The 13,979-nt window shown below is 42.6% G+C and overlaps 2 protein-coding genes across 2 annotated transcripts; both read left to right on the forward strand.

Annotated features, from left to right (window-relative positions):
• Positions 1–30: 30 nt before the first annotated feature.
• On the forward strand, positions 31–2,150 carry nono (non-POU domain containing, octamer-binding). Its single transcript, XM_037258302.1, has one exon. The coding sequence runs from the start codon at positions 164–166 to the stop codon at positions 1,430–1,432; it is 1,269 nt and encodes a 422-aa protein (XP_037114197.1). The 5' UTR covers positions 31–163; the 3' UTR covers positions 1,433–2,150.
• Positions 2,151–4,734: 2,584 nt separating this feature from the next.
• Positions 4,735–13,976, forward strand: npc1l1 (NPC1-like 1). The gene is made up of 21 exons (XM_037259701.1): positions 4,735–4,955; positions 5,965–6,135; positions 6,217–7,122; positions 7,222–7,515; positions 7,583–7,806; positions 7,883–7,983; positions 8,235–8,407; positions 8,480–8,608; positions 8,690–8,872; positions 8,954–9,068; positions 9,196–9,461; positions 9,548–9,637; positions 9,728–9,918; positions 10,648–10,775; positions 10,885–11,014; positions 11,099–11,154; positions 11,246–11,396; positions 12,127–12,358; positions 12,433–12,546; positions 12,624–12,786; positions 13,019–13,976. The coding sequence occupies exons 1-21, from the start codon at positions 4,914–4,916 to the stop codon at positions 13,234–13,236; spliced, it is 4,077 nt and encodes a 1,358-aa protein (XP_037115596.1). The 5' UTR covers positions 4,735–4,913; the 3' UTR covers positions 13,237–13,976.
• Positions 13,977–13,979: the final 3 nt, after the last annotated feature.

Below are 13,979 nucleotides of genomic sequence, written 5' to 3' on the forward strand. Positions count from 1 at the left end.
GACTTAAAAAAAAAATTTCAAACGTATTCGTCGCGTTAGTTTGACGTCACAATAGGGTCGCCGCAACATACAGACACGCCATTTTTACTCGTCTCTGTACCCCGCGATTGCAAAGCGATTCGGGCGATTTATCGACTCGGTTTCTTAGTGAGTTGCAAAAAAAATGCAAGGAAACCGAGGCCCTCAACAGAACCATGGTCCAAACTGTCAGTCTGGCCAGGGAGACCAGAAGAAACATGGAGGAAATGCGAACGGCCAGGAGCCGAGCGACACAACCCGCCCGAACGAGGCCCTCACACTGGACCTGCAAAGCTTCAGGAAGCCTGGTGAGAAAACCTTCACCCAGCGCAGCAGGCTGTTTGTCGGAAACCTGCCTGCCGGGGTCACGGAGGAGGACATTGAAAAGCTGTTTGCAAAGTACGGCAAGGCCACTGAGGTTTTTGTCAACAAGGACCGAGGCTTCGGCTTCATCCGCCTGGAGACTAGAATTATCGCAGAGATCGCCAGAGCTGAGCTGGATGATGCCCCGTTCAGAGGTAGACCCATCCGCGTTAGGTTTGCAACACACGGTGCTGCTCTGTCTGTAAAAAATCTGCCAGACTTTGTGTCCAATGAGCTGCTGGAGGAGGCGTTCTCCGTTTTTGGGCAGATTGAGCGAGCTGTGATCATTGTGGACGACCGAGGGAGACCCACTGGAAAAGGCATTGTGGAGTACACTTCCAAACCAGCCGCAAGAAAGGCTCTGGACAAATGCAATGATGGCGCCTATCTCCTTACAGCCTTCCCTCGCCCCATCACCGTGGAGCCTATGGAGCAGCTCGATGATGAGGAGGGTCTGTCCGAGAAACTCATAAACAAGAACCAGCAGTACCATAAAGAACGCGAGCAGCCGCCGCGATTCGCTCAGCCGGGCTCCTTTGAGTACGAGTACGCTATGCGCTGGAAGGCGCTGATGGAGATGGAGAAGCAACAGTACGAGATGGTGGACCGCAACATGAAAGAGGCTCAGGAGAAGCTGGAGGCTGAGATGGAGGCAGCACGACATGAGCATCAGGTGATGCTGATGAGACAAGACCTGCTGAGGCGGCAAGAGGAGTTGCGCAGGATGGAGGAGCTCCACAGCCAAGAAGTGCAGAAGCGAAAGCAGGCTGAGCTCCGGCAAGAGGAGGAACGCCGGCGGAGGGAGGAGGAGATGCGCATGCGCAATGAGGAGCTGATGAAACGTCAGCAGGAGGGCTTCAGGGGCAGCTTTCAGGGAGAGAGCCGCGAGCAAGACATGAGGATGCACATGGGCCCCACTGGCATGCCGGCAGACAGCGCTCCTCTCATGGTGGGCCCGGGCAATGCCAGCATGCCTGGAGGTCAGGGGGGCTTCCCCAGAGGCCTCCCCGGACCAGGGGACTATGTACCGAACAAGCAACGCAGATTTTAAATCCTGTTTGCATACTCAACTGTTTTTTGTTTGTTTTTTCAAAGACATGATAGTTCTGAGATTCACTTTTGTCTTTTTTTTTTTTTTTAAAGTGGCATGTATGTTTATTTTCCCTTACATAGTACTTTTGCATTAGCTTTTTTTTTTTTTTTTTTTTTTTAAACTTCTCAATTGAGCCATGTTTTATTTTTTTCGTATGGATATAAAAAGATATTTGTTCTGAATTTGTTGTTTTCTGTAATTAAATTCTATATGAAAACCTCTGAGAGTCAAGTTCCTTTTGAAAAGACAAGAACAAACACGCAATTTTTGGGATAGCTAAATCAACCAAGTTTGTCACTGATAAGCATAGTCCTGACAATACGTTATCATTGAGGAACTAATTCATCTTCAACAATCCCTTCGATGATTCACAAGATGGCGCCGATACTGTATGCAACCTAACCCAATATTGTATGTTGTAGATATAACTAAATCTTTGAGGTAATTACAGATGAGGTGGTCAAATATTGTACATAGAGGACCAACAAGCCATGACAAGGTGTTTTATTTTGTTTCTAATTTGTGAAGAGTAAGTTATTAATTAAAAGCACTATTGATCAGAACATGCCAACTTATCATGAGTCATTATTGCAGGAAAGGAATCCCCTTTCCTATATCACCAAAGGTGTGTCACAGTCTGCAGACTATATGAGTCAATAAACTTAATTTCCTGCTAGCAAAGAGATGTCTTATCGATGTTTTCAATCAGACAAACCCACACAACCCTTTTTTACCTTATCTTTTACATATTTGCACAAATGCCATAATTTTGGTCATCCCAATTAGTCTGGTTGATATGTTTTAATTCTAAAATATAGCTCTGCTAGCCCTTCATTAATGTGTACTATTTTTCGCAACATTAAATGAATTTGTGAAGTGTTTTTGTGTGCAAATTGACAAATGTTCTTTTCAATGACCCGATTTTGTGGCAGTATACCATGTCATAGAAAATATTGATGCTTAAAGCAAACTCAAGATTTTTGAACAACTCTTCTGAAGAGGTTTCCATCCATCATTTTGAGCCTCCACTTAACCTATTGTGTGTATTCACATGCTAAAATATTCTGTACTATAAAACAGATTTATGGTAGAGGACATGTGCATTGTATATAAACCCCTTCCAATCAAAAAAAACATCTGTCTCTGAAAAATATCCCCCGTGATATTTATTGGAGAGCAGTAAAAGGGGCTGTATACAGACAGCAAATACAAGCGTGCAAACCTTATGGGGTCAAAGGTTAAGTGTTGATGTTTCAGCAGGTATTTTGCTCATTCAGTTAAATCTTTCTCTTTTTTTTGTATATTGCTAATCTTATCTGAGGCTCATCTACCAAGTACCCACTAAAGATGTAGTCACTCAGATTTGCATGTTGGGACGTGTGAGTGGCTTTTTTACAAACATGTCTGAATTGCAGATAGTTGAGGGGCTTCTTATCTTTACTGCGTAACATCTTTTCAGACAGTTAAGCAGGTGATGGTTCAAATCTTGCTGAGCAACGTAGTGAATTGGATTGAATGGATTGTTAAAAAAAGAGAAAAAATATGATTAGTTTAAAATCAACATAATTAAAACAGCAAAGACTATTGTGACTTTTCACCTTATTTTTCTCGCATTACCACATAAATCACTTGTAAACACAGTAATGATATAGTTGTATGTTGAAAATATTCGGAGCAATTTTGTTAATATTGACATAATTTAATCAGGTGTTTTTTTTTTTAATTGGGCATTTAAACATTTTGTTACACATCATGGAGTTGAAATGATTGTATAGCTCAGTGGCCTAGTGGTAGAGTGTCCGCCCTGAGACTGGAAGGTTGTGGGTTCAAACCCCGGCCGGGTCATACCAAAGACTATAAAAATGGGACCCATTGCCTCCCTGCTTGGCACTCAGCATTAAGGGTTGGAATTGGGGGGTTAGATCACCAACTGATTCCCGAGCGCGGCACCGCTGCTGCTCACTGCTCCCCTCTCCCCCAGGGGATGGATTAAAATCACACGGGGATGGGTTAAATGCAGAGGACAAATTTCACCACACCCAGGTGTGTGTGTGACGATCATTGGGACTTTAATCTTTAATCTTTAATCTTTAATAGATTGGAATGTACAGTATAAGTGTAAGGTTGCCACAGAAACACAAAGTGACACATCATTGTGAATTGTTATTAAAATAAAGTCATTTAACGACTTTAGCATGATTTTGTCGAACACAAAATAAGATTGTGAGGGATTCCTTATATTTCCTAATGTTATTTAACTGTAGAAGTGGAGGAAACACTTTTGTAAATGATGCTGCACATTTCAATGAAGTGGCAAAACTGTACATTGTGCGGTGATTGTTCAGCCAGTTTGAGCAAGGGAGTCCCTATCTGACCCATTTCTTCTTGTCTTTTTCGACCATTAAGTTTTATCATTCTTCCAAATGCTTGCGCACCTTTGCTCTTCACACACATGCAACACGCAGCTCACTTTTATCAAAGCTTTGACCTTGACATACGATAACAATGTCAATTACAGGTTTAAGTTTTGATTGTAGGATTTGATCGAGGGAACGATAATATCGACGTGACACGGCTGCCCCTGTCTTCTACCGTCATTTTTGTCCAGAGTTGTGTCGATGAACAACAAAATGCTGCAACCATCAGAAATAAAGAAATGATGGCTTCAAGCAATTTCCCAAGCTTTACTGAGCCAAGGCATTTTACATTGGATAAAACTCACGGCACACCACCAAAAAATGATGAATACTACAAAAGTAACACTTTGTATACACACAAACCGACTGTTTAATTGTTTTGCCTGTCTCGAAAGACTGCTGGCATAAAAGAAACAAAGATATTATAGATTGATAGAATTAATCCACAATTCTTGAACAAATTCATTGAATTTGGATTGAATTTCTCACAAGAAACATGATGATCTCTCACACCACACTCGTGTGCCATGGCACCTTTGTTGGGAATCACTGGTCTAAAGGTCTGAGTATACAGACTTAATTTATATCCCTGGCAGTGGTGTGCGCAAAACACGTGATCGTTATATGATTCAAATTCATTCACATTATATTTGAGTTCCGCATAGTTGCAGAAAGCAGGGTGTGGTTGATATTCTAGTTTCTCCCAGTTGGGCCGCATCTCCAGGCAACTCTATCAACATCGCTCAGGTTAATCATCAGACAGTTATTGATCATCCATAACTGCCTCTGACCAAATCTGCCATCGGACCAGATAAGACCGTGACATCATAGGAGTGCTAAAACTGAACATGTCAGAATGTTTGTGCAACCCCAGCAGTGAACAGTTAGACTGGCAGAGGTGCGACGGGCAAGCAAGACGACTCGGATTTCCCTTCAAGTGGATGATCAAATGCAGGGACGGCAGTGATTGACACGCTTCGATTGTGACTGAGGACCATTTTGTGGTTGAAACAGCAAAAGTCATGCGTCTTGTCGCAAGTCTGATCACTTTTCTGACATGCACGGTGAGAATGTCTTTATCAGTATATGGACACTTTTTTAATAGCAGTACTCTGCTTCCTGTGAATCATACAGACAAAAAAGTTTAGTACAACAGTATTATAGAAATGTGATATAAATTAGTATAATACTTCATCCTTTTATTTCGATTGCGTTTATATTGTGACTGTGAGTTATTCTAATACACTTTGTTCTGGATTTTGTTGTCAATTGTAATGTAAATAATCTATTTACATAAATACATGTGTTTATTCAAGCGTGTTAAATTTTTTTGCTGACAAAAAAAACCAACTGACAAAATGCTTTTCAATGGATCATAAAAAGTGTGATTTGTACAATTTAATAATAATACAAACGTGTATTATTATTAAGGACGTGTTTTTCAGCTGCTTGTTTTAATACCACATTTTAGTAATGAGCATACTTTTAAAAGCCGGTAGTGTGTGGATGTTAATGACATCATAAATGTCAAATTAATCAACCTTGAAATGTTGCTGTTTATCATTTCTGTTGAAGTTGATTAGGTCGGTGCAGTGCACAGTACAGGCCCGAAGCCAGGATGATAAACTTTATGGGGTTGACTGCTGACATCTTTGGAAGCTTAAAGCTGTATAAGTCATGATAAATCAGATCTTGTTTGTATTTGCAAATGTTAACATTTTCTTTCACTTTCATTAAAAATATACAAAAATGGTGTAAGTTAAGACAGAAAGTGTCGTAGAAGTAGAACAGTTGCAGATGATCATCTAGTATCCTATTGGGGGAATTTCCCAATTGTTTGATATCGTTCTTATGTGTAGCATAAATCAGGTCACAATTAGGAATGAATATATTAAAATTGTTTGTATGAAACTGTATTTGTTCTACCCACTTTGCCCCTACCGCCCCCCTCCACCAAAACATATCTGTGGTTGACACATGGCCATAACGCAGTTGGATTAGTTTATCAAAATGAAGAGAACTGTCAACTGTCATTATTTCTTGATGGTCATTCTCATTCCGATTGTGTTTCAGACTGTGCAGGTTCTTTCACAGACTGAGCATCAACCCGGCTACTGTGAGTTTTACGAAGAATGTGGCAAAAATCCTACAGTGGGAGGGACCCTCATCCCTCCCATTGTCCCCTGCCGAAATTATAGCCGGGCCCGAGAACTGACGGGAGAACACTACCGCAAACTTCAACAGGTCTGTAGTGATGACGAGAAAATGAAACTCATATCAAACAAAACAACTAACCATCTTGTTAAACATGTTCCTCAAATGCAGGTGTGTCCCATGTTGGACGAGGGAGTTGGCAACACATTTGCATGTTGCTCCATAAAGCAGTTGTCATCCTTGGAAATGAGTTTGACCCTATCTAAGGCCCTGCTGGTGCGCTGCCCTTCTTGTGCTGAAAACTTTGCCCACCTGCACTGTATCAACACCTGCAGCCCAAACCAGAGCCAGACAATCAAAGTCACAAAGGTCATGAATGTCACTGACCTCGGAAAGACCAGAGAGGCTGTGGTGGCGTACCAGGCATACATCTCCACCACCTTTGCAGACGCCTCCTTCCAGTCGTGTCAAAATGTACGGATCCCTGCCACGGGAGGCTTCGCCATCGCCACCATGTGCGGCCGCTACGGCGCCAAGTTGTGCACCCCCCAGCGCTGGTACGATTTCCAGGGAGATACGGGCAACGGTCTGGCGCCACTGGACATTGATTTCAGACTCATAAAGCCGGGAGAAATGGAGGGAGTACCGAAGGGTGTGATTCCCTACAATGGGCGAGCCTTGAAGTGCAATGAGACCACGCCGTCCGGAGGTCAGGCGTGCTCGTGTCAGGACTGCAAAGGATCGTGCCCTGTCTTTCCACCTCCCCCACTGCCACCGGGACCCTTCAGACTTTTGGGCACGGATGGCTTCCTTGTCATTGCCATCATCTTATTCTGCCTCCTGATCTTTTCCTTCATCTTCTTCCTTGTGGTTTCTTATTTGGTCAAGATGAAGAATAAGCAGGATGAAGAGAAAAAGAAGAGGAAAGGAAAAGATCAGAACTGTAACAATGTGAGTCAGCGGGCCATTCATCCGGCAGAGGTGACGTGTGCTGACAAGAACAGCATGGCCGCTCAGGCCTTCCTTAGCTCTCTGTTTCAGAAATGGGGAACATTCATGGCTACTTATCCCCTCATGGTTAGTTTCTGGTTCACAGAAGATCACTTTCTTCCTGTATCAAAATGCTGGTTGTCACACAAAGTTGTCTGACTCGGTCATCTGTCCTCGCCATCTAAGGTGCTCCTGGTGTCGGCTGTCGTCGTCGCTGCGTTCGCCACCGGCCTCATGTTCATGGAGCTCACAACTGACCCAGTGGAGCTCTGGTCGGCTCCCAACAGCCGGGCTCGTCAGGAGAAAGATTTTCACGACAAACATTTTGGGCCGTTCTTCAGGACCAACCAGCTGATTTTGACGGCACCAGGCAGAAAAGGCCACATTTATGACTCTTTGCTCTTTGGGCGACAGAACTTCAGTGGGCTTGTCTCCAAAGAGCTCATCATTGAAATGCTGCTTCTCCAGAAAAGAATACAGGTAAACGTCACAGGAACCGATTAGAGGCTAATCAAGATGATTAACTACGTCTTTGATTTTGTTTTAGGATATTGAGTTCTGGTCAGATGACCTAAATCGCACAGCGAGTCTGAAGGACGTGTGTTTTGCACCACTGAACCCCAACAACCCCTCCCTGACCGACTGTGCCGTCAACAGTCTGCCGCAATATTTTCAGAACAGCCTGGACAACATCAATGCCAAGGTGAACATGACTGAGCTGGGGGAGACCAAAGAAGTGGATTGGAGAGATCACCTGGTCTACTGCCTCAAGTAAGCACTCCTGAAGATGCATGCAAACTGCTACAGCGTTCACTCAGAGACCTTTTTCTCTCTGTGTCTTCTCAAGTTCACCTCTGTCATTCAAAGACATCACTGATCTAGGACTGAGCTGCATGGCTGACTATGGAGGTCCAGTCTTTCCCTTCCTGGCTGTCGGCGGCTATCAGGGTGAGCGGCTTGTAGCACCAACCTCAGTTTGAACAAGTGATTATCAAGTGATCGCCTTTAAAAGGGGGTTGTATTAAAATGGGAATTAGACTAAAATGGATGGATGGATGTCTATCGGATCAAGGAGTCCACCAGGATTCGTCTTCCAAGCCATACAACAAACTGCTATTTGACTGTAGATTTTGCATCCACATTAGTACTTATTTGAAAATAAATAAACATCGTGCTTTCAAACATATTTGCCCTTCCAGGTGACGAGTACACCAACGCAGAGGCCTTCATTTTAACCTTCTCCCTCAACAACTATCCGAGGACCGACGTAAAATTCAACGTAGCCATGCAGTGGGAGAAAGAGTTTCTGAAAATTGTCCAAGACTACCAGAGAAACCCGACCGCCAACTTTACGTTTGCATACATGGCAGAGGTGTGGTAAAAATCTGGAAAGTCACAAATGATGTTTTCCAGCAGAAAGGTATGGATCCGTTTCTGTCCACAGAGGTCTCTGGAGGATGAGATCAATCGGACTACAGCAGAAGACATTCCCATCTTCATGATCAGCTACGCTGTCATCTTTGTTTACATCGCTGTTGCTCTGGGAGAGTATTCTTCTTGGAGTCGCATACTGGTAAGACTTACTTACACATGGCATGGTTTATAGACAATCGTAGTTCCGAAGGAATTTTCCAATTGTCTGCATTTATTCTAGGTGGATTCAAAGTTTCTTGTGGGTCTTGGTGGGATTATGGTGGTTGGCTGCTCGGTGCTGGCCTCCATGGGCTTCTACTTTTGGATCGGAATTCCCTCCTCGTTGGTCATCCTGCAGGTCGTACCGTTCCTGGTACTTGCTGTCGGAGCTGACAACATTTTCATCTTTGTTCTAGAATATCAGGTGTTTATTTTTGTAGATCGTGACTCTTCCGAGTGCGTTTATCATGACTATTTGGTCTAACGTTTCTGTTCACTTTGGCAGAGAGATGTGCGGCAGCCTGGAGAGAAAAGAGAGCAGCAGATTGGCCGCGTGCTAGGAAACGTTGCTCCCAGCATGCTCCTGTGCAGTCTCTCTGAGTCTGTTTGCTTCTTTTTGGGTAAGGAAAAATATTCTTCTGCCATTCTAGACAGTTTTATCAATACATATCATATTCCTCAGTGCTAAAAGGATACTATGGCGTTTGCAATTTCTGTACAATGTGCCGTGTTTGTTTTTCCTCCAAGGTGCCCTGTCCACCATGCCTGCAGTGAAGACCTTCGCTTTGTACGCAGCTTTGGCTGTGCTTATGGACTTTGTCCTCCAGATGACAGCGTTTGTGGCGCTGCTCTCTCTGGACGCCCGGCGCCAAGACAAAAACCGCTGCGAGCTGCTCTGCTGCGTCACCGTAAAGACCCAGAAATCCGACAAGCCCAACGAGGGCTTCCTGTTGCCCCTCATGAGGAACTATTACGCTCCCGTGCTGCTGAACCGTTACATGAGATTCATTGTGGTACAACCTCTAAGAGTTACTTTCATTATTCTGACATCATATTACCGTCATGTTCAAAAGGTGTTCCACCCCCACTTTCTCTTCAGATGTTGGTGTTCCTCTTCATGTTCAGTGCTTCTCTGTACCTCATGTTCAATGTGACAGTGGGTTTGGATCAGGAACTGGCGATGCCCAAGGTCAGTGCGATACAGTATTTGCAGACTGCACATAATCATTGTTTTTGCTCTTTTTAGGATGCCTCACAAATGTATTTTCCTCGTTTGCAGGGCTCATATATGCTGGATTATTTCCAGTATTTATACAAATACTTGGAAGTTGGCGTCCCAGTTTATTTTGTAACAAAAAGAGGCTTCAATTTTGCCACAGTGGAGGGTATGAACGGTGTGTGTTCCAGTGTTGGCTGCGACCAGTTCTCAATGATCCAGAAGATTCAATATGCCGCCAATCACCCTGAACTGTGAGTCCTTTGTATTCAAAATCTTGCCGCTCAGATTTCACGCTGTCATTCAATGCGACACAGCAAAAAGCATATTCTATTGCCTGACACATCCTTGAACCAACTGATATCATAGTAGCAACTTTTATATCTTCACAATCAGATCTGATAGTCAAAATGTCAGTTACATGATCCGCTCTGGTCTGATAAAGGTCACTTGTCACCGAGTGTGCCAAGATTAGAAAACGATTATACCTTTGATACGTGATACAAAGCAAATTTGACAGAACTTAAAAGTGACTATCCAGTATCCTCGTACAAAGCGGGTGCTAGATATTTTAAAATTGAAATCAATGTGAAGGCCAACAATTTATTTCCAACTACGCGCACGACATTTTGAATACCTGTATACTGTAAAATGCACTGTTATTGCCTTTTGTAATGTAAAACTGGACTAATATTGCTGTTAACATCTGGGTTAGTCTCTTTTACCAAGAGGCTGGATGCAAATTTGCAATGCTATTTACTTTGTGATACAAAGAAGCCTTTAAAAAACAAAATATTATATTTGTGAGGATTTTTAACTGAGGTATCACATATTGGCATTGTCCAATTAAAAACACATATCTACCATGAATGATGTTTTTTCTTATCCAAAAAAAACACTTCATCATTTTTACAACACATGACAATATTATTACACCTGTTCAATTCACGTTTACTCCAGTTAATTTATTATTTGGTCTGTAGATCTTACATTGGCATCTCTGCAAACTCCTGGGTTGATGATTTCATCGACTGGCTGAACCCGGGATCCAGATGTTGTCGACTTTATAGCTTTGGTCCAAATGCTGGAAAGTTCTGTTCTGCAGACAAATGTGAGCATGGCTGTTGATGATGCAATGCACATTCACTACGAGTCTACCAAATGATGTGTTTTTACGACTTTCTAAATAATAAACTCACCATGCCCTCATATCATCATAGCTCCTCTTCTCTGTGGACGAAAGTGTATGAAGACCCCCCCAGATGGCGTCCTGCGGCCCACGGTGGAACAGTTCCACCGATTTCTTCCTAACTTCTTGGCAAACAGGCCTGACCTGCAGTGTCCCAAAGGGTGTGTATTGTTCGTAAAGTGCATACACAAAGTTATCGCGACCGACAAACTGCATACTCACTTGGCTGTGATTTCATCGTGAAGAGGACTTGGTGCCTATGACACGGCTGTGGTGAGAGACGACAGTGGAGAAATTATTGGTGAGACATCTCCAAAATCAAATCACAGTCCAAACAGTTTTCACAAAGGGAGTCAACGTATATGTGGCGGCACCTTTGTCTGTGCACACAGCTTCTCGCTTCATGGCTTACCACACACCTCTGACCAACTCTCAAGAATTCACTGCAGCACTATTGAGGGCCAGAGAGCTGGCTGACAAGATCACTGAGGGCATGCGGAAGATAGAGGGAACCTCTCCGGACTTTGAGGTCTTCCCATACACGTAAGAAGTTCTTGCTCTTGACATCATTCTTTGTTTTCGTCATTTCATCTATCTGCCATGTGTGATGCAGCACCAAACAGTTGATCTTCAAATGTGTTCCAAACTCAGTGCAGTAAAGCAGACACAAACAAGCACATGGTTTACATATTCACAGTTTTTTTTCCCTCCACATTTCAAATATTTCAAATTCTTTTTAGGGGATTTATCGCCATTTCCAGTTTTTTTTTTAAGCAAAATCAATCGGAAACACTGAAACAACACATCAAGATGTCAGTTTGTGTAAAACGGGTGGTGGGCCTACACATGATCAGATTAACAACCTAAATTTGAATATTTATTCCACAGTACATAGTTATATTGTTGATTCTCTTGATTTCATAGCAATTATTTTTCGTGGACAGCTTCCAGTACTTTGCGCCATATGTGGATTTTTTTTTTCAACCACTTAAATTTTAACCTCAGCAGATACATATGTGCTGCCATGCCAACAGCATTCACAATCAGTAATGCAAACCGTTGTAATCTTAACTAGTAGAAGAGACAACTATATTTCAGTTCAAAAATTGATTCATATTAAACTTATCCATCTCTATAATTGTTTTCAAGCAGACGTACGTACGTGTGACAGACATTCAATTGAGTACCTATAGCCAGTGTTGATATCATTAAAAGATATTCGAAAGCGACATCTACTGGATCTGTTGATGATTTGAAACGCTTCCCCTCCCAGGGTGACCAACGTTTTCTACGAGCAATACCTGACCATCGTACCGGAGGGCCTCTTCAACATCTCACTGTGTCTGCTGCCAACATTCATCGTGTGCTGTCTGCTCCTGGGCTTGGACCTGCGCTCCGGCCTGCTCAACCTCATTACCATCATCATGATCATTGTGGACACTGTTGGCGTCATGACACTCTGGGGAATCCATTACAACGCAGTGGCCCTCATTAACTTGGTTACAGTAAGTAGACAGATTTGATGGTTAGTTATTATGTTGTTTTTTGTGTTGATCATCTCGATTGCCATTGTTTCCAGGCAGTGGGCATTTCTGTGGAATTTGTGTCTCACATGACAAGATCGTTTGCTCTCAGCACAAAACCCACTCATGTGGAGCGAGCAAAAGAAGCCACCGCCAACATGGGCAGTGCAGTAAGTTACAAAGTCTGCCATTGATATGAAGACGTTTCCAAGTCGCAGTCTTAGAGGATTTGCTTTGAACTTTGAAGGTGTTTGCTGGTGTTGCTATGACCAACCTGCCCGGCATCCTTGTTTTGGCCTTTGCCAAAGCGCAACTTATCCAGATCTTCTTCTTCCGCCTCAACCTGGTGATCACACTTCTAGGGTTGGCTCACGGACTCATCTTCCTCCCTGTGGTGCTGAGCTATTTCGGTACGTTTTTTTTTTTTAAACTTCGTCTACACGATTCATGAAAAGTTAGGGATATTGTCAGTACGCTCAATTTCATCTTTTTTAATTTTTTTGAATGCATAACTAGCTCTTCAATGTTTCAGTCATTTTTGCTTACCTTATAGAGCATTTTAGGATCATCCCAAAGGTTCACCAGATAGTGTACCCAAACTATGTCATACAAACACTTAATCTCCATTTGTGCTTTAACCAGGACCTGGAGTGAATAAAGCCGTGCTGCTGCAGATCCAGCAGGCACAAGCAAAGACCTGCCAGCGATTGGAGCTGACAGGTCGAGATAACATGAGCTACGAAGACAATGAGAGAAAGTCGGAGCCTCACTCTAACGTTACAAAGGCTGCCGTTTACACTAATGGCCCACCACAGAGTATGAAACACAAACAGGAAGAAGTGAAAATTGACCGTTTTTGAGCTCAAAACAACTAAACAGACTATTATAAAGCTCTGATGAGTAAATAAATACCTCTAACCCAAACAAAACTGGAGATGGACAAGCAAATAGAGAGAATGCCAGGGTGTATTTAGCTCCGTATGGAAATCATTAACCTGACTACATACCTCCATCAGAAGTGGCCTGAAGCCCTTATCACAACTCACAATTGTGTATTGGACTCTCTTTACACTAATATGGGAAGAGAGTGAGCACATACCTCCTCACAAGCATTGCACTGTTGTTCTTTCATGTTTTAATTTATGTTAGGACAAGAAGTGGACAGATGTTCTTGGATTTTATACTTTTTATGAAATGTAATTATTTTGTGGATGTACTTTACATTAGCACTGAATTAAAGGAACACACTCCAACGTTTTCTCAAAATGCAGTTCAAAAACATAAGTTGGACTTTGCACTTTGGTGCCTGTTTTGCAGGAGCTTTCTAATATGTATTGTCACTTACAGACTTTATTGTATTTTCTTAGTGAGGCAGAAAATAAATATACTTTCGCACCCAAACTGTACACATTGCACTCTAGCAAGGTTTGGTTCGGTCTTACAAAAGTGATAGCAGGTCCAGATATAACCTGTTAGTTACGGTACTGATCAAACTTCTATTCTATTTTCTTAAATACGGTCGATACAAAACTGTTTTACATCAGAATTGTGAATACATTTTGTTTGCCTTCAACTCGAAACAAGTTACAAAAAACGGAAACAA

This window comes from Syngnathus acus, chromosome 9 (assembly GCF_901709675.1).
Source record: "Syngnathus acus chromosome 9, fSynAcu1.2, whole genome shotgun sequence".
Taxonomy (NCBI): domain Eukaryota; kingdom Metazoa; phylum Chordata; class Actinopteri; order Syngnathiformes; family Syngnathidae; genus Syngnathus; species Syngnathus acus.

Coding starts and splice junctions, on each gene's coding strand:
- nono (XM_037258302.1), top strand. CDS start 164: ATGCAAGGAAACCGAGGCCCTCAACAGAACCATGGTCCAAACTGTCAG.
- npc1l1 (XM_037259701.1), top strand. CDS start 4,914: ATGCGTCTTGTCGCAAGTCTGATCACTTTTCTGACATGCACG. Junction 8,873..8,953: donor TCTTTGTTCTAGAATATCAG/GTGTTTATTTTT, acceptor TCACTTTGGCAG/AGAGATGTGCGGCAGCCTGG. Junction 9,462..9,547: donor GTTACATGAGATTCATTGTG/GTACAACCTCTA, acceptor CTTTCTCTTCAG/ATGTTGGTGTTCCTCTTCAT.